General features: G+C 47.1%; 1 protein-coding gene across 13 annotated transcripts in view; it reads left to right on the forward strand.

Moving 5' to 3' along the window:
• LOC139378680 (pleckstrin homology domain-containing family A member 5-like) overlaps positions 1–21,217 on the forward strand; it is a 144,010-nt gene that overhangs the window by 71,795 nt on the left and 50,998 nt on the right. For all 13 annotated transcript variants that reach the window (XR_011628317.1, XM_071121088.1, XM_071121091.1 and 10 more), the window contains exon 4: positions 17,803–17,886. Coding sequence is in view for 12 of the 13 variants with exons in the window: in XM_071121088.1 (XP_070977189.1) it covers positions 17,803–17,886 (84 nt within the window). In the remaining variant the exon portion in view is untranslated. The remainder of the gene's footprint in view (positions 1–17,802; positions 17,887–21,217) is intronic.

Here is a 21,217-nt window from a genome sequence, read left to right on the forward strand (position 1 = left end):
AGTCCTCTAATGAACATACTGTTTATAATGGCTTCATTAAAGACCTCTGTCTGAGGGTAACAAGCAGGGTGCATGTTTCAGTGACGGACCCTTGTGTTGTTGCCCTCTCCACTCCTCTACAAGCCTGTTAAAATTCCCTAGTAAGTATCACTATGACAGGAGAGTAACTCCCTGTGTGTCCAAATGGCACACTATTCTCAACAGTGCACTCATTGTGACCAGGACCAGCATAGGGCTCAGGTCAAAAGTAGTGAACTAAATAGGGTACCATTTGGGACCATTTGCCTGCCTGCCTCTCGGTCTCCCCGTCTGTCTGTCTCTCGGTCTCCCCGTCTCTCTCTCGGTCTCTCTCTTTGTATGCCCCCCGGTCTCTCTCTCTGTATGCCCCCCAGTCTCTCTCTCTGTATGCCCCCCAGTCTCTCTGTCTGTCTCCCCGTCTGTCGGTCTCCCAGTCTCTCTCTCGGTCTCCCCGTCTCTCTCTCGGTCTCCCCGTCTCTCTCTCGGTCTCCCCGTCTCTCTCTCGGTCTCCCCGTCTCTCTCTGTATGCCCCCCAGTCTCTCTCTCTGTATGCCCCCCAGTCTCACTCTCTGTATGCCCCCCAGTCTCACTCTCTGTATGCCCCCCAGTCTCTCTGTCTCCCTCTGTCTGTCTGTCTCCCCGTCTCTCTCTGTCTGTCTGTCTCCCCGTCTCTCTCTGTCTGTCTGTCTCCCCGTCTCTCTCTCGGTCTCCCCATCTCTCTCTCGGTCTCCCCATCTCTCTCTCTGTATGCCCCCCAGTCTCTCTGTCTGTTTCCCCATCTCTCTGTCTGTCTCTCTCCCCATCTCTCTCCCTGTCTGTCTGCCCCCCAGTCTCTCTCTGTATCCCCATCTCTCTGTTTCCCCATCTCTCTCTTTGTCTGTTTCCCCATCTCTCTCTCTGTCTGTCTGCCCCCCGGTCTCTCTGTCTGTCTCCCCACCTCTCTGTCTCCCCATCTCTCTCCGTCTGTCTGCCCCTCAGTCTCTGTCTGTTTCCCCATCTCTCTCTCTGTCTGCCCCCCAGTCTGTCTGTCTCCCAATCTCTCTCTCTGTCTGTCTGCCCCCCAGTCTCTCTGCCTGTCTCCCCATCTCTCTCCCTGTCTGTCTTCCCCCCAGTCTCTCTGTTTGTTTCCCCATCTCTCTGTCTCCCCATCTCTCTGTCTCCCCATCTCTCTCTCTGTCTGTCTCACCATCTCTGTCTGTCTGCCCCTCAGTCTCTCTGTCTGTTTCCCCATCTCTCTCCCTGTCTGTCTGCCCCCCAGTCTCTCTGTCTGTTTCCCCATCTCTCTCCCTGTCTGTCTGCCCCCCAGTCTCTCTGTCTGTTTCCCCATCTCTCTGTCTCCCCATCTCTCTCGGTCTGTCTGTCTCCCCGTCTCTGTCTGTCTCCCCGTCTCTGTCTGTCTCCCCGTCTCTGTCTGTCTCCCCGTCTGTCTGTCCGTCCGTCTCTCTGTCCGTCTCTCTGTCTGTCTGTCTGTCTCCCCGTCTGTCTGTCTCCCCGTCTCTCTGTCTGTCTCTGTCTGTCTCTCCGTCTCTCTGTCTCCCCATCTCTCTCTCTCTGTCCCCCATCTCTCTCTCTGTCTGTCTGCCCCCCAGTCTCTCTGTCTGTTTCTCCATCTGTCTGTTTGTCTCCCTGTCTGTCTCCCCGTCTCTCTCGCTGTCTTGTCTGTCTCCCCGTCTCTCTCGCTGTCTTGTCTGTCTCCCCGTCTCTCTGTCTGTCTGTCTTTCTCCCCGTCTCTCTGTCTGTCTGTCTGTTTCCCCATCTGTCTGTCTGTCTCCCCGTCTGTCTCCCTGTCTGTTTGTCTCCCCGTCTCTCTGTATGTCTGTCTGTTTCCCCATCTGTCTGTCTGTCTCCCCGTCTGTCTCCCTGTCTGTTTGTCTCCCCGTCTCTCTGTATGTCTCTGTCTGTCTCCCCGTCTCTCTCTCGGTCTCCCCATCTGTCTGTCTGCCCCCCAGTCTCTCTGTCTGTTTCCCCATCTCTCTGTCTCTCTCCCCATCTCCCTGTCTGTCTCCCTGTCTGTCTCCCTGTCTGTCTCCCCATCTGTGTCTCTGTCTGTCTGTCTCCCCATCTCTCTCTCTTCCTCTGTCTGTCTCCCCATCTAAATCAAATCAAATCAAATGTATTTATATAGCCCTTGTCTGTCTGTCTTTCTCCCCATCTCTCTGTCTGTCTCCCCGTCTCTCTGTCGGTCTCTCTGTCTCCCCATCTCTCTCTCCGTCTGTCTCTCTCCGTCTGTCTCTCTCCGTCTGTCTCTCTCCGTCTGTCTCTCTCCGTCTGTCTCTCTCCCTGTCTGTCTCCCTGTCTCTGTCTGTCTGTCTCCCCCGTCTCTCTCTCTCTCTGTCTGTCTGTTTCCCCGTCTCTCTCCCTGTCTGTCTGTTTCCCCATCTCTATGTCTGTCTCCCCGTCTCTCTCCCTGTCTGTCTGGCTCCCCATCTCTCTGTCTGTCCGTCTGTCTCTGTCTCCTTGTCTGTCTCCCCGTCTCTTTCTCTGTCTGTCTCCCCTTCTCTCTCTCTGTCTGTCTCCCCGTCTGTCTGTGTCGGTCGGTCTGTCTGTCTCCCTCCCTCCCTCCCCATCTCTCTCTTCCTCTGTCTCCGTCCGTCCGTCCGCCCACCCGTCTGTCCGTCCCTCCCTCGTTAAATACGGTATCTGCTCTGCTCTAGAGTCTGGATTCAGGTTGCCTACAGCAGTGTTTCCCAACCCTGGTCCTCCAGTACACAGGGATAGTTGTAGGCCTGGACAAACACACCTCATTCAGCTCATTAAGGGCTTGATGATTAGTTGACCAGTTGAATCAGGTGTGTTTGTCCAGGGGGTACAATAAGCATGTGTACTGTTGGGGGTACTGGAGGAGCAGGGTTGGGGAACACTGACCTACAGGACACACTAGCAGTAAGGTTAAGGGCATCAGGTTTTACAGGCTCAAACTCAAAATCACATTAGATAAGTTAAAGTACAACTTTTTTTATGGAACTTTTCGAAAGTGTTGCAGTTTATCGCAGCGCCTTAAAAATGGAACAGGAAATGTGGTCGGCCCAATTATGTAACTATTTTAGGTTTTATAGGAAAACTTCCGTAATCTCTTTGTGACAGTTATAGTGGGGAGAGGAGAGAAGACAGCAGGGTGGAAGAGGTCTTGTTAACGCTGTCTCCTTTACCACTTGCTGACTGGCACACAGCAGCAGAGACCAGAGAGCCTAGATATGATAATACACACACATCTGGTCTGGAGAACACACACTTCATCTCCAACGCTCCAACGCCCATAGGCTCTTGAGTTGTCATTGATTCACTCCTTCATCTCCCCGTCACGGTGGGTGCACACGCATGCGTGGGTGAGTGCTTACGCCTGTCTGTCTGTTTGTGTGTGCGTGCGCACTTTTGCAAGTGTGTCGGTCTCTGCTTACTTGGTCTCTGCATACAGATGGCTGCATCCCAAAATATTCTGCTTTAAAAGCTTGTTTCACTTATCAGCAGAGAGAGAGCAGGAGATTGCGGAGTTTCAGCTGTCGGCATTCACTTGATAAAATACTGCGGAGACGTTTTTCAAATCAAGTACCATACATCCGGTGGGCGCTGCCTCTGGGGATGAACAAATACAGTTACTGTTGATTTAGAGTTTTTGGACAGGAGAGTTCCTTGTCTATCCAATACGAGCTCACATGCACTATGGAGCCCAACACCGCAGCTCTCTTCCCTGGGTCCATTTGACAATATCAGCTTTCCTCAGCTAGCCAGCTCTCAAAACCTTAACCTCTCTCTCTCTCTCTCGCTCTCGCTCTCTGATATTGTGGCTCACACTGGATTTGATTGAAATGGTTTGCGTTCCAAATGGCTCCCTATCTGCCCTGGTCAAAAGTAGTGCACTATATTGGAAATAGTGTGCCGTTTGGGACACACCCATGGATTTAGACTTCAAACGCATGCCCTCTGTTGTTTCCTGGACAGTTGATGCAGGGTGGATCTAGTGGACTTTTCCATTCTCCTGTCCTCATCTTACCTCTTCACTGCCAATGGGTATTGTTCATCCTCCCACATCCCTCCTTCCCTTGTATCTCCATCATGTTATGGGATGGGGGGAGATTGGTTTTGAATGCAGCCTATTGCTGTTACAATTCACCTGGCTTCCACAAAGGGGAGAAATTCTAGTTGTAGCACCAATTCGAGTTGTGCTACAATTCGAGTTGGTTTTTGAACCATGCCAGGTTAGTTGTTTTCCTCTGCTATTTAAACCTATTGAGGAGCCCCAGCAGGGTTCAAAAGAGCTTTCTGTGTGGAGAGGATATGTAGTGATGAGCCTGGTTTAATCTGGAGTCCTGTCCCCTCCCCACACACGTACACTAAAATGGTCCTCTCTCTCTGGAGCCATTGTGGCCTGGGCGTCCCCTCTCCTCCCCTCCACATCACCACTGCCCCTCCTCTCCTCCAGGCCTGAATAACAGCACTAAGCTGGGGGAAGCAGATTAGCCCCTCCACAACCATTGTCTGCTTCCTATTAGAAAGAACCCTGACTTGTGGTTGAACTTCAGGGTCTCTCCAGGCTCTTGTTACCCAGTTACACACGTGTGTACTGTTCTACTACCACATATCATAGCCTGGTATAAATACATGTTGAATGGGAGTCTAGAGGAACATCAAGCATTAAGTTAATGATTTAGGCCTAGATTTGGAGAGGAACGTCCCAGCATTAAGTTAATTATATATCTATATATACCTAGCTTTGGAGCATGCTGTAGGCTTCCCTTATTATGTGACCTCAGTAGACACCGTGCACTAGATGTGATTTTGTTCCCATGTAATGTTCATATAGCTGTAAACGATTAGGCCTACAGTTTACATTGAGAGGAGCCTGTTAACTCGGTGTGTGTCTGCTGTATTTTGCACGCCACCCGCGGTCACGCACACGTGATGACACATCTGCTTTGAAAAGCACTGCAAACCAAACGGCATCCTATTCGAACGAGTCAACTCTGAAACGCAATGTAATGCACGAATAAATCAGGTTTCAAAGTCATAAGCGCACAGCACGGCAGATGTATTCCAGCTCGGTCGGCGGCGCGCATTTAACAGAGCAGGCGAGTGGGAGCGCGCGCATTTAACAGACCAGGCGAGTGGGAGCGCGCGCATTTAACAGAGCAGGCGAGTGGGAGCGCGCGCATTTAACAGAGCGCGCCAGTGAGTGAGCGGTCACTGAAGTGGGCTGCTCTCACCCAGTCCGCATCTGGAAAGACTGCTTTTATTTCACCAGTTTTACTGGCTTTTTTCACCGCAGGCGTCCTCTCGTAAGTAAACACAATTTGGAGATGATTTAGTCATGTTCTGTAGTCATACTTAGATATGATTTGTTTATTATATAGGTTATTGAAAGAATGGCATTGCTATTTTACGCGTCCGGTTCTGTGATGTCTTGTTGGTATGACAGGCTACATTTCACTGTAGCCCACGCGTTTTCATACCCTATGCATATTTTATGAAGTACACGCGGGATGCGCTGCTCAAAATAGTACTGGTGCTCAGATTTTTCCATATAGGGGACTCGACCATTTGTTGTGATATTCTGTGCTCTGTTCGTTGCTGCGTTGTGTAGCCATGCCTATAGGACAGTAGGCTTAAAACAGCTTACAATGAGGCTTACAAGGCATGGTTAAATTGTGAAACTGTAAATGCAGTCTGTAAATTAGTTATTGTTTTGATTTTGTTGCATTTAGTGTCATGCATTCAGCTCAATTTGCTTACTGTATCCTACAGCTGATGTCACTCAGCCTCTCCTGTTCTCCTTTCGTCTCTATCTGTCGTTCTCTATATGTCTCTCTCTTTCTGTCTTTCAAATTGGTGTTACTCTTTCTCATTCTGGACCCATGTTATCCCTCTCTTTCCTGTGGTGTACAGTAGAAAGTCGTTAAAGGTGTCCGGCTGTTCCCAGCGTCCCGTTGTGAATCAGATTAAAGTTGCATTAACGAGCTGTGGTTCCGGGATGCCACAGGGACCATGTTATTTCCGTCAGCCAGCTCCATGCGTCTCATTGGTCAGCTCTCCGAGTCCATGTTGATGGGTCTCCCTACTCCTTTAGACTCTGTCAGAGTTTCTTTGCTCTATTAATTAGGGAGTTTTTGTTTCTACCATTTGGAATTAGGCTAGACTCTTAAGCAGCTATCAGTCTCACTATGCCAGTGTCCTTTTGGGGATACACGTAATTACTTTGAGTTCCGACGTTTTCTGTGTGTGTGGGCTTATCATTTTCATTAAAGGGAGGTAGACTTTTAGGGGGCTTTCATACCAGATTGGTTTAGAGCTTGTTTTCACCCTTAGGTCCGTTAGTTTGGACTGTTGTGGACACGCTATCTGCACTCGGGAGCACACTGAACAACACACCGTGGTTCACTCAAAAAGGGTGGTATCGGTCCGATTCCATTTTTACCATGGCGCGGTTCGCTGCAGGTGAGAACGCAGTCCGAACCAAACACAGGAAAATAAATCAGAGGCATGCAGTTTATTGGACTGGGAGCATTTGGTGAAATGCACACAGTACCATAACTTGATATCTCAAACATTCTGTGAGTAGCGGTGTATTTAAGAGCGCATCCTGTGCAGATTAGGCTGGGGCTATACCGGGGATACAAGCTAAATGTAGTCTATTCACATCGCAGTTAGAGTGGTTATTGTTTCCTCCTGCATGTTGTTGGAACTCCAAAGCCAATGTAATATGACGATTGGGACCCAAGTTATGCTTCTTGGTCATCATAAATGGATTTAACATGAGTATTTTTCTCCAATTAACAAATTACTTTCATGAACACATGGTTTTGTTTAGGCATTTTATTTTGTTTTACATTTGGCAATGTGAAACCAACCGGACCAAATGAAAAAGAATACAATGTACAGTATAGCTCAGAACTAAATGCCCTTATAGTTGTCTTTCTGGTCTATAGTTTTCTGATTAAAACAGAGACTGGGACTAATGGATGTGTTCGCCTAATTTAATGCCCGATAGATCAACGTTTACCAATTTAAGAGAAGAAGTCTGAGAAATTAGAGCCCTCTAAGACTCATAGCATCTTCATCCCAAGGACAAGAGGAGCCAGCTGGCAGGCACACTTTTACATGTAAGTGCACGACTTTTGCCACAAACATGTTTATGTCTGTTCTGATCAAAAGTAGTGCACTATATTAGGGACCAAGGTGCCATTGGAGACACTGAAAGTGGTTGACAAGACCATGGATGGATGGACTGACTGACTGACTGAGGGCAACATGTGGCACTCTAATTCTCCATTCTCTATGGTGACCCTGACTGAAGTCCCTTGCCCCCCCTCTGGCCCAATCCAGACCTCATATTTCTGCCATCTGTTTTTCATATCTGTTATTTTCCCCTCTTCTTTTGAACTGTCCTTCTATCTAGACATGGAAATCAAATAAGGTTGTTCTGAACCATTCACAGCCTGGCATTTCATTCCCCCCGCCGTAGAACTTCATGAACATCAGCCATCTGCCAGGGTTACTATTGGCAACGCTCTCAGGAGAGGAGCCCTTAGGATGAAATACCTCAGTAGTTTGACTTGTTTGGGTCAGTTTGAGCAGTGCTGTTTTCCTGACTGCATGATTTAATATGTAACTGTGGGGTTATTTTCTGCTCTCTGAGGTGAATCTGAGTCCATATGCTGCTGCAGTACCTACAGTAGCTAGGCTATGGGTTGAGTGTAATCATAATTATCATCTATTCATATGGATGGGGTATAGCAGACTGTTATTTGCAGATTAGAAAAGGCTAAAGGAGATTGCCATGTATGTTATTTTAAACGCCACCTTGTTGATATGTCATATCTAATCTGGAACCTAGAACCAAATGCTGCATGCTGGTGCACTGGCCAGAATTTAAGTCTGTCATACTGTCACAGGAGACTAGGGATGTAATGAATGTAAAAAAAAAAAAAAATGTTCTGCCAATTAAAAAATAAGTAATAGTTTAAACGAAAAAATTGCGTGAATTCATTATTAGTATGACCGCTAGGGGGCAATGCAGTTCAATCTACCGGAGTCCTGCCTACCTACCAGACTGCGCTCACCTTACTGCTGCTCTCCACCCACTCAACAACGATGGTATTAATGCCGTTCTAGGTTCTCTTTTGTGTGACTCTCCTCCATGTTCTCAGTTGTCAGTACATGGGACTTCATGGCCCCCTTCCCATCAACGTGAGGGCTTGTTTCAGTGATGTGTAACAGCGTGTTCAAAGATGTCCAACAATCTGTTAAGACCACTAATGGTGTTTGACAACTCGCGCTTTGTACAATCATTGTACAATTTCTCCACCAGGGCCGTCACGTTTTTTTTTTTCTCGACATGGCATCTTGTAGTCTGGTTCTAGATATGTCATTAGGGTATTGAAGCCGACATCCTCTACCCCTGACCGACGGGTTGGGTCTCACTGTGCCTCCCTTTCAGCTCCTGTACTGCCACTGTAGCTCAATTCCACCTCGCAACCGTTTGCATTTCATCACCGTCTCATTTTACTTGTCAAAGTACTGCCATACAGGGCTCTGGTCAGAACTAGTGCACTATTTAGGGAATAAGTGCCATTTGGGATGCAACCTATATCAAATCAGCTGGTATGTATTCTGTATGTAAACATTGGCCCTGGACTTGTCACACGACCTACCGTATTATCAGCCCAAGCTCTCACTCTTAACCTAAATCTGACTTTTATTTGCAGGAATGACTTTTTGATTGAGCCACAAATGATATTTGTTCTTGTTCCCCTTCTCAAGACATGAGTTTTAACATGTTGTCGTTGATGTGGAGGGCAGCTAGTGGGAATCAGCTTTGTATTAGCTATCTGCCTTAGCGTAGCTCACCCTGGATCTTGTTGTTGTACAGTAGGTGCTCCCTGCTGCTGTAAGTAATAGCCTAGCTGTTTTAGTGCACTTCATGTTCAGTTCAAATGATACAAGGTGTTTTGTCAATGGTGGTAGAGTATGGCATTCTTGAGTAACGGCAGCGGGATGTCATTCTTACATCAATGTCTAGTTGTAATTTAATTGAAGTGCTTGTCGGAGTTTTCAGTTACTGACTTGTCTAACAGAAGGCTTCTCTGTGTTGGAGAGACTGTCACCGAACCTCATCACAGCACAGTGGGTTGGCTCATTAACAGATACTTTTGTATATATAGTGTGTGGACACCCCTTCATATTTGTGAATTTGGCTATTTTAGCAAAACCTGTTGCTAAAGGGTAGAGCTGCTGCTTTCAAGGAGCAGGACTCTAACCCGGAAGCGTATAAGACATTTGCATACCACCCCAACAGATCCACAGATGATGCAATCTCTATTGCACTCCACACTGCCCTTTCACACCTGGACAAAAGGAACACCTATGTGAGAATGCTGTTCATTGACTACAGCTCAGCGTTTAACACCATAGTGCCCTTAAAGCTCATCACTAAGCTAAGGACCGTGGGACTAAACACCTCCCTCTGCAACTGGATCCTGAACTTACTGCCACCCCCAGGTGGTAAGGGTAGGTAACAACACATCCGCCATGCTGATCCTCAACACGGGGGCCCCTCGGTTGCGTGCCCAGTCCCCTCCTGTACTTCCTGTTCACTCATGACTGCACAGCCAATCACGACTCCAACACCATCATTAAATTTGCCGATGACACAACAGTGGTAGGCCTGATCACTGACAACGACGAGACAGCCGTGTGGTGCCAGGATAGCAACCTCTCCCTCCACGTGATCAAAACAAAGGAGATGAATGTGGACTACATTAATTGGAGGACCGAGCACGCCCCCATTCTCATTGACAGGGCTGTGGTGGAGCAAGTTGAGAGCTTCAAGTTCCTTGGTGTCCAATTCACCAACAAACTATCAAGGTCCAAGCACAAAAAGACATTCGTGAAGAGGGCACAACAAAATGTATTCCCCCTCAGGAGACTGAAAAGATTTGGCAGGGGTCCTCAGATCCTCAAAAGGTTCTACAGCTGCACCATAGAGAGCATCCTGACTGGTTGCATCACTGTCTGGTATGGCAACTGCTCGGCCTCCAACCGTGGGGCACTACAGAGGGTGGTGCGTGCTGCCCAGTACATCACTGGGGCCAAGCTTCCTTCCATCCAGGACCTCTATACCAGGCGGTGTCAGAGGAGGGCCCTAGAAATTGTCGAAGACTCCAGCCACCCTAGTCATGAACTGTTCTCTCTGCTACCGCACTGCAGGTGGTACCAGAGCGCCAAGTCTCAGTCTGAAAGGCTTCTTGACAGCTTCTACCCTCAAGCCATAAGACTCCTGAACATCTAATCAAAGGGCTACTCAGACGCCTCTTTTACGCTGCTGCTGCTTTCTGTCTATGCATGGTCACTTTGACTCTGCCTACATGTTCATATTGCCTCGACTAACTGGTATCCCCGCACATATTACCTCAATTGTCTCTGTACCGGTACCCCCTGTATATAGCCTCCACATTGACTCTGTACCGGTACCCCCTGTATATAGCCTCCACATTGACTCTGTACCGGTACCCCCTGTATATAGCCTCCACATTGTTATTTTACTGCTGCCGTTTCATTATTTGTTACTTTTATTTTTTTAACTTAACACTTATTTTTCTTAACTTCTCAAAGCATTGTTGGTTAAGGGCTTGTAAGTAAGCATTTCACTGTAAGGTCTATTGTAAGGTCTGTTGTATTCGGCGCATGTGACAATTAAGATTTGATTTGAGTTCCACAGTCGGTTTTGGACTCTGGTGCAGTGGAAACGCGTTCTCTGGAGTGCTGAATCGCACTTCACCATCTGGTAGTCTGACAGATAAATCTGGGTTTGGTGGATGCAAGGAGAATGCTACATGCCCGAATGCAAAGTGGCAACTGTAAAGTTTGGTGGATGAGGAATAATGGTCTGGGCTGTTTTTCATGGTTCTGGGCTAGGCCCCTTCGTTCCAGTGAAGGGAAATATTAACGCTACAGCATACAATGACATTCTAGACAATTCTGTGCTTACAATTTTGTGGCAACAGTTTGGGAAATGCCCTTTCCTGTTTCAGCATGACAATGCCCCCATGCACAAAGTGAGGTCCATACAGAAATGGTTTGTTGAGATCGGTGTGGAAGAACTTGACTGGTCTGCACAGTGCGCTGACCTCCAACTGTGAGCAAGGCCTAATTGCCCAACGTCAGTGCTCGACCTCATTAATGCTCTTGTGGCTGAATGGAAGCAAGTCCCTGCAGCAATGTTCCAACAACTAGTGGAAAGCCTTCCCAGAAGAGTGGAGACTGACCAACTCCATATTAATGTACATGATTTTGGATTGAGATACATACACATACTTTTGGTCATGTAGTGTACATACTGCCATGGAAGATGTCACAATTACACAGAGAAACAGAAGAGAGGATTGCTTTCTGTAGGAGGACTGTTTATTTATAGATCTGCTAACAAGGACGAAAGCAAGGACAATTAAGATGGTGTCCGATTGATGGCAATTAGAAGTGCTTCTTGTTATAGTTTAGAATACTGCCAACCAAAGCCAAACTCTACAGTGATGTAGGTGGATTAGTTAGAGGTTGTTTTGTTGTGCGTGTTCTGCTGCAGCCTGGTTTGTGTGCAGTGGAGGCCATATCTGACGTTTTTAAAGAGCTTTTCTCCTCCCTAGGAAAGGTGTACGATACCTGTCATGGGTGAGTCCGAGTGCTATTCTGAATGCTGAGAGAGAGAGAGCAGGATGCAGAGAGAGCGAGAGAATGTTGAATAGACAGAGAGAGACGCATCGGGCGAGAGGGATAGAGAGAGAGTGCAAGGGAAATGAGGAAGGTCTGTCTCTGTGGCCTTTCTGAAAGGTTACCCAGTGGTGCCAGAGAGAGCAGTGTGAATGGCAGGGGGCTCTACAGGGAGCGGATTAGCAATTGTTGACTGACCCTCAGCCTTTATAATAGCAGAATACTGAGACAAGGATCTGAATATGGACACATTGTTCTCTCCATGCCGGGCCTGTACAGAACCGAACACCGAGACGTATTCACACATTTCAACAAGGTCACATCAGAAGACTTGTCATTCATCCACTGTGGATGAAGACATTTAGAAGGGCCCGGCCCTGGCCTGCGTTACAGCCGTTTGACCAAGGCAACGTTTCACTTGGCATTTAGAGCAGAGGGAATCATACAGACGGGAACAAACATGGTCTGACATTTTTAAATGTGTTTTGTAATGTTTCTGACGTCTTATGGATTAGCTGTCATCATAAGATTGATGGGGCTCCTCCTGCTCCTGACACCTTGTTATGTCAGGGTTATTTAGGCCCTATGACAGTGTTGTGTATGCCTTATGTACTGTATGATGGAGGGTTCAGCTAAAGTGTCCTCACACAGGGGCTTGTTAGAGGGGTTGGGTTGAATGCGGAAGACACATTTCAGTTGAAGGCATTCAGTTGTACAACTGACTAGGTACCCCCCTTTCCCTTTACCCACAACCCACTGGGGCGCTCATCAGAGAGCAGCACGAGTAGCAGACTCCCGCTGGCAACATGCCCTCTTCTCATCCTCCCTTCCTCCTCTCCTCTCCCCCTCATCCTCCCTTCCTCTCATCTTCCACTCACCTCCTCCTCCCTTTTTTCTGTTTTTGGGTGATTATTTCTTCCACGCTCTTTCTCTGTTTAGAAACTGAGAGAGGGAGAGATGCAGACTATCTGAATATCTTTTTCTCTCTCTCTCTCTCTGTTTTCTCTCCCAATCTTCCTCAATCATCGCTGGTGGCCGGCTTTTGAAAAATTGTTTACAGCCAATTAGGGTGATTTGTAGTGTTGTGCTGCGTGTTAGCGGGCGGCAGGGAGGAATTGAGAGGTTGGACGAAGTGCTTGTTGATTTTCATCAGCGCTTTCCAATAAACACATTATTTCTCTCGATCCCTCAGAGTCCCTCCTACCAAGCACAATTAGCCTAACACAGAGAAGACTAATCAAAGGCCGTACTGAGACCTGGGTTGACTTCAGCGTGACGACAAACAACATCCCCATACATCATTTTACTGTGAAGGAAACGTTCTGAAACAGGGCGAGTACCTGTACTTGTACAATACGCGTTTCTACGGTATGCCCTACTGAACACAGGCTCTTTTAGTTTGAAGCCATATGTTATTGGTAGGGCCAGGAGTTGTTCTTTGAGATTAAATGCCCTTGAGTTTTTCCAGATTTCTGTTGGACAGCCAGTTGACAGGTGGTGGAATCCTCTCCGTATGTTCCTTATTGCCTACCTACCTCGACGGTCAAATAGGGGATACTTATATTTTCACTGTGGTTCGAGTGTGAGGTGTGAGATAAAAAGTTTTTTTTTTTTTTTTTTTTTGCATATCTCAATTCCCCCTGAGACACCCTTGGAGAGTGGGGATATTTCACTTAGTCGGCTCGGGGATTCGAACCAGCGACCTTTTCGGTTACTGGCCCAACGATCTTACCTGCTAGGCTACCTGCCGCCCTTACATACCTTTCTAGAGCTGCAACAGACCATAGCCACCGGAGTAGAAACGATGACATTTCAGAAGAAAGCGGCGACGTACTGCTTTGGCATAAAACACTGCTCTCCGATTTATTTCCCAGTCTGTTTACAATTCAGCTCCTGTCCTTGTACTCAACGTTGCTTACATGTTAAAGAGAATAGATCATCCTCTTTCTGGGGAGTAACAGAAAAGCTATTCAATAGAATTCACTACTTCATACCCTTTTATTGTTTCACCTTGCAATCGTCAGAAAATGAGTAAAACATACCTTCGCTGTTGATAATCAGTTATGTGAAGAGGACACAAAGGTACTCTTAAGATTTATGTAATGGCTGTAATTCAAGGTGACCGTCATCTCTCTCTGCCTCAGCCTGTAGAAAATACTGGTACTACAGTACTGTAGTACTGTAAGTTTGGACACACCTACTCATTCAATGATTTTCCTTTATTTTGACTATTTTCTACATTATAGAATAATAGAGATGACATCAAAACTAGGAAATGGCACATATGGAATCATGTATTAACCAAAAAAGTGTTAAACAAATCAAAATAAATTTTAGATTCTTCAAAGTAGCCATCCTATGCATTGATGACAGCTTTGCACACTCTTGGCATTCTCTCAACCAGCTTCACCTGGAATGCTTTTCCAACAGTCTTGAAGGAGTTCCCACATGCTGAGCACTTGTTGGCTGCTTTTCCTTCACTCTGCGGTCCAACTCACCCCAAACCATCTCAATTGTGTTGAGGTCAGGTGATTGTGGATGCCAGGTCATTTGATGCAGTACTCCTTCTTGGTCAAATAGCCCTTATACAGCCTGGAGGTGTGTTGGGTCATTGTCCTGTTGAAAAACAAATGATTGTCCCACTAAGCCCAAACCAGATCAGGGTGGCAGGTAGCCTAGTGGTTAGTGTTGGGCCAGTAACCGAAAGGTTACTAGATCGAATCCCTGAGCTGACAAGGTAAACATCTGTCGTTCTGCCCCTGAACAAGGCAGTTAACCCACTGTTCTTAAGCCGTCATTGTAAATAAGAATTTGTTCTTAACTGGCTTGCCTAGTAAAATTAAATTTTTGTTGTTGCCCAAACCAGATGGGATGACGTATTGCTGCAGAATGCTGTGGTAGCTATGCTTGTGAAGTGTACCTTGAATTATAAATAAATCACTGACAGTGTCAGTTGGAACCGAGCTTGCGGAGATCATCCGTTCACCTACTTTGTGTCTCAAAGACACAGCGGTTGGAACCAAATATCTGACCAAAGGACAGATTTCCACTGGTCTAATGTCCATTGCTCGTGTTTCTTGGCCCAAGCAAATCTCTTCTTCTTATTGGTGTCCTTTAGTAGAGGTTTCTTTGCAGCAATTTGACCATGATGGTCTGATTCACAGTCTCCTCTGAACAGTTGATGTTGAGGTGTGTCTGTTACTTGAACTCTGTGAAGCATTTATTTGGCCTGCAATTTCTGAGGCTGGTAACTCTAATGAACTTATCCTCTGCAGCAGAGGTAACTCTGGGTTTTCCTTTCCTGTGGTGGTCCTCATGAGAGCCAGTTTCATCATAGCGCTTGATGGTTTTTGCGACTGCACTTGAAGAAACTTTCAAAGTTCTTGAAATGTTCACTATTGACTGACCTTCATGTCTTAAAGTAATGATGGTCTGTCGTTTCTCTTTGCTTATTGGAGCTGTTCTTGCCATAATATGGAATTGGTCTTTTACCAAATAGGGCTATCTTCTGTATACCACCCAACTGATTGGCTCAAACGCATTATGAAGGAAAGAAATTCCTCAAATTAACTTTTAACAAGGCACACCTGTTAATTGAAATGCATTCCAGGTGACTACCTCATGAAGCTGGTTGAGAGAATGCCAAGAGTGTGCAAAGCTGTCATCAAGGCAAAGGGTGGCTATTTGAAGTATCTCAAATATAAAATATGTTTTGATTTGTTTAACACTTTTTGGTTACTGCATGATTCCATATGTGTTATTTTATAGTGTTGACGTCTTCACTATTACTACTATTTTGACTGCTGCTGTATGTCCAGGTTTTGGCTCACAGGCTGTGAAGTATGTTGCTGCTTTGACAAGCCCCAGGTTGTAATTTCATGATATGTTATTACTTTTAGCATGACTGTGCCTGACAGTGAGTGTATGTATATAAGTTGTCCTCGGAGGCTAGAAAGACATTATTACCTTTTCCTTTTAACCAGTGGAAATGAATGTTGCTCTCTGATACTGGAGATCAATGGAGGATGCAGTCACTCGATTCTCTGACTGATGATCATTGTCAGCCCCCCACTTTCATGTCGAAACCAAAGAGGAAATGCATCTTCCCTCTTTCATTGAGTTTTGTTTATCGTTTCCCACATTGCCATCTTGATTTCTTGTTACTCGCAGTGGGGAAAAAAGGGCCAAGTGGAACCTCTTCTGAGACCCCCCGGTGGTGCCTCCGCAACCTTGACGTACACACACTCTCTCTCACACACACACACACACGTACTTGGGTAATCTCCAGGAAGTGATGAATAAAAGCAGATCCTGTCATGTAGTGGCTTTGAGTGATTGTGCTTTGTGATTCTGTGTGACAGATGGGAGACGTGGAGCGCAGTTAATAATAGACGGTACAGGCGACATGTCTCTCTGGCTCAGCTGTGACTGTGTCCTGGATGGCAGGGCTGGAACATCTCCAGCAGGGCCACAGTCCAGAAACCAAGCCCACGAACACTGCTGCTTCACTGGGTAGATTAGCCCAGCAGAACCCCTGGCATGGCCTTAGTAGGATACAGATCCATAGAGAGAGAGGAGCGTTCCATCTGTGACTCCTGCAGGCCAGATTATCCTCTTGCTCCCGTGTTGAGTTAACTGAAGTGTGTTGTATTGCACAAGAGCTACAGCAGGCCCTGCAGCAGTGGAGAATGCCAGTGTGTGAAGGTGGTATTGCAGTGGTATTTTCGCAAGTGACAAATGAAACCAGGTGTTTCAGCCACAAGCCTAGCTTACCACAGCCCAGCTGAGACACTTGGTACGCCTGCAGGGATGTCATACTGTGTGTGTGTGTGTGTGTGTGTGTGTGTGTGTGTGTGTGTGTGTGTCCGAGCCCGCGCTGCTACCTCCCAGAGAGAATCAATTGAGAAACATACAGTACGCTCTCTCTTTCAGATACCCGTCCATGTCCAGATAAGCCTACAGGGCTGTTGTGCTGTGTGTACAATGTCTCATGACCCTCTCGGGTTAATCCGTCAGACAACCTTATTTTCTGTCTGTACAGTCTGTCCTCCTTCCCTCAGTGTGTGTGTGTGCGTGCATGCATCCGTGTGTGTGTGTGCTCATCTTTGCGTGCGAGCAGAAAAGAGAGCTCTGTTCTCTTTCGTCTTTATCGGCACTAAGCGTTCCCCTGCCTCTCTACACTCTGCGTGAAAAGCTGCTTGTGTCTTACAGAGGGCCGGCTACAGGGGTCTCTCTCTGTCTGTGTCTCTCTGTCTGACTGGCTGTGGTGCTGTAATTGTATTTATAGATAAGTCACCGCTTGCTGTGAAACAGCCTGTTAGCTGTGCTCTTGTGATCTAGGGCATATGACTGGAGCGGTTAGGGGCTTCTTGGGAGGGGTAGATCATTTGTATTCTGCAGCAGTGTTGAAGAGCCACGTCTGGGCTGGATAGCGGTTTGTCACGCGAGAGAAGAGAGGATAGTGTCAGTGGAAGAACTATGTTAGATGGTGCTGTGTAGAAGAGTGTTTGACCCAGGTCAGAAAACAGATGGGCTGCCATGCTGAAGTTTAGCACCACCCAACACTCAAGGTGTGTAGGCATTGTGTCTGCTGTTCGTTGTTATTCAACAGGACATTGTGTAGTGTGGAGAGGGACACTAACCCTCATCTTAATGCTCCTCAATTGGCTGGTTGACAATGGGTAATATAGTTACTATTGATCATGGGTCATATGGTTAGTATTGGCTGGTTGACAATGGGTAATATAGTTACTATTGATAATGGGTCATATGGTTAGTATTGGCTGGTTGACAATGGGTCATATGGTTAGTATTGGCTGGTTGACAATGGGTCATATGCTTGATGATGGGTCGTATGGTTAGTGTTGTGTGGAGGAAGATGTTTAACAATGCTGTTATTAATTAAGTTGACTCAATGTATGATTTTGGTGGTCTAATGTGCCCTCTCTCTTCCCCCCTCTCTTTATAATTTATCTCCCCCCCCCCCCCCCCCCCCTCTATCCTTTCTCTCCCTGTCCCCCCCCTTTCTCTCTTCCCCCCTCTCTTTATCCTTTCTCTCCCCCCACCTCTCTTTCTCTCTCTCTTCAGTCACAATGAGCGGAAGGTGACCTGTAAGCATCCAGTCTCTGGTCTTCCTTCACAAGACAACTGCATCTTTGTCGTCAACGAACAGTAAGTCTCTTCTCTCCCACACCCTGAGCAGTGGGATGACTGGAACATACATGCCAGTGGAATGACATACCCTCAAGTGGACTTGCATGCACACACACACACTAACCTGCAATGCCGGGTTGGTTTCCCCCTGCATTGTGTGTCCATTCTTTATGGCACAAGATGTTTGTCACAATGAGTTCTTTTCAACAAATCACATTCATATGAAACTTGTCAAACACACAACTTTGTCCTCCAGTAATGCTTCAGGGCCCACGTTACTGTCAGATCATGTCACAGTATATTACATATTAAATGATGTACTAAATTGGTTGTGTGGTGTTTACGTAAATGAGATGTATTCAGTAGTTGAGCATGTATTCACAATAGCATATATTCACAGGTTGAGCTTTTATGCCATTGTGAATTGACTGAGACGCTGTGAGAAGAGTGGCTTTTATGGACTAGAAAGTGCATTGTGCTCCTGGAGGTGTTGAGGAGTCTGATGTCGGACTTCTTCTAAAGAGACGTTATGAGATCACAGGGCAATGTGAGTTTGGTTTGGGTTTAACTGCTTGTCGTTCAGCGAGACCAGAGACTTTAGAAATGGAAGGCAGCGTTTGCTACAGGAGTGTGTTTGGTTCAACTGTGCCGTGGCTACAGCTGCAGAACTCTTGGAGAGGATTTGGAAAAGCAGCGTTGCTGCCTCGCCAATCTTTCCTGCCGAGTTCTGATAAGGGCTCTCAGACAAAACACGTTCCAAAACACCCACGGTGGAGAGAGGATGGAGGGAGGAGAAGCCAGTGAGGAGGAGTGTTGGAGTAGAGAGGTTTGTGTGTGTAAGTAAAAATATCTGAGTTCAGGCTCAAAGGCCTGTCAGAGCTGTCCAGACATTCTCAACCTGAACCGACAGTGTTACCCTGCTCTCTTTTCTCCCCCTGCAAGCTGTCCTCCAGCAAAGTCAATACCGGTTGCCTTTTGTAGCTTGCTGTGTGTGTGCGGGCATGTACGTGCGTGTGTGGAGAAGCCAGAGTTGTTTACTCTAGCCTTCCAAACAGACAGAGGAATGAATGAATTGACCTGCAGGCAGCTAAGTCTTAGGTAGCTGCTAGGTAGCTAACCAGAGTCTGCACAATATACAATTTGGTCGTACTGAAACAAGATGTTGTTCATCAAATTTTTTTTTTCATATTGACTAAATATTGTTTTTGTAAGACCACCAACCACCACTGTAGTGATAGTGGAGAATGGAGTGTGACGGAGAGAGAGAGTGGCTCGCGCGCGCCCGTCTCTGTGCGCGCGCCCGTCTCTGTGCGCGCGAGTCACTCTCTCTCTCCGTCACACTCCACTCTCCACTATCACTACAGTGGTGGTGCACAGAGACGGGCGCGCGCACAGAGACGGGCGCGCGCACAGAGACGGGCGCGCGCACAGAGACGGGCGCGCGCCCCGAGACGGGCGCGCGCACAGAGACGGGCGCGCGCACAGAGACGGGCGCGCGCACAGAGACGGGCGCGCGCACAGAGACGGGCGCGCGCACAGAGACGGGCGCGCGCACAGAGACGGGCGCGCGCACAGAGACGGGCGCGCGCACAGAGACGGGCGCGCGCACAGAGACGGGCGCGCGCACAGAGACGGGCGCGCGCACAGAGACGGGCGCGCGCACAGAGACGGGCGCGCGCACAGAGAGAGAGACACACACACACAGACACACAGACACACAGAGAGACAGACACACACACACAGAGAGACAGACACACAGAGAGACAGACACACAGAGAGACAGACACACAGAGAGACAGACACAGACACACAGACACACAGAGAGACAGACACAGACACACAGACACACAGAGAGACAGACACAGACACACAGACACACAGAGAGACAGACACACAGACACAGAGAGAGACACACACACACACAGAGAGACAGACACACAGACACACAGAGAGACAGACACACAGACACACAGAGAGACAGACACACAGACACACAGAGAGACAGACACACAGACACACAGAGAGACAGACACACAGACACACAGAGAGACAGACACACAGACACACAGAGAGACAGACACACACACACACAGAGAGACAGACACACACACACACACACACACACACACACACACACAGAGACACACACACACACACACACACACACACACAGAGACACACACACACACACACACACACACACACAGAGACACACAGAGATAGATGGAAATTTCTTAAGCTTGGCAGCCATTTCCTCACTTTACCTCAAAAACAAGGAAATTAGGCAATTATATGGTCCGTCTCAGATGCAGACATGACCACGTTTGAATCCTATTTTTCTGGATGGAACATTAGGTTGTTGTGGAGATTTGTAGTCTGTTCCTTCCTTCCTGGCTGTGCCGTTGAGTGACAACCCCCCTCCACTCTGCTCTGCACCCCGTCCCAATTATCCACTCCATCACATTCTCCTCCTCACACCTGGATTCAAATACCATTTAAAATCTTTCTAATGTTTTAGCGTTTGCTTTAGCCTAACTGGAGTGCCAAGTGAAAATGGTTTGATCTTTTGTGAGCATTCCATTGGTTCCATTTCGGCAGGCAAGCTCAATCAAGCCCATCTAAAGTATTTAACATTTTTTTCAAATACTATTTGAACCCAGGTCTGCTCTTTTTATTAGCACCGCACTGAGGTGTCTGAGGAGAATATGCAAATATTCTCCTCAGTGTGTTAACTGTTAATTGGAAGTGAGGCGAGAAAGTCAAATATAACAGATTGAGGTGTGTTGGTGACAGACAAAAAGGTTTGTGTGAAAGAGGGTCACCTCCGACCACGAGAACGAAAATGGAAAGAGGCTCTTACATCAGTCATATCAAGGAAATTGAACTTGTGTAAAATGTTTCTTTCATCTCAAACAGCAACTCGACACCACCACCTTCATTAGGGTTCTTGGGCTGACTAAGTCTTGACTGCCGGAATGTGTTGGTTTTTCATAATGAAGACGCACTTTCTATTCAACTCCTTGTAGGTTGTGAGAATGACACGGCAGAATACTTGAAACAACAGAAAGCAAATGATGTGTTCGTTCCTCCCAGTGAAAAAACGCAGCTTCACATCCTGATTATCCAGCGAGCGTCGGCCTATCCGTGAGCGGACAACAAAGCAATGTTAATTGGCTGGCCTTGTCACTCAGTCTCTCTCTCTCTCCGTCTGTCTGAAGACTGTATTATCAATCAATCAAACTTCATTTATGTAGCACTTTTCTCACAGCAAATGCATTTCAAGGTGCTTAACCAATAAAATATTAGAAAGGTGAGAAACGATAAAACACAGCATTTCTATGCAAATATA

Source organism: Oncorhynchus clarkii, chromosome 21 (assembly GCF_045791955.1).
Source record: "Oncorhynchus clarkii lewisi isolate Uvic-CL-2024 chromosome 21, UVic_Ocla_1.0, whole genome shotgun sequence".
NCBI classification, from domain to species: domain Eukaryota; kingdom Metazoa; phylum Chordata; class Actinopteri; order Salmoniformes; family Salmonidae; genus Oncorhynchus; species Oncorhynchus clarkii.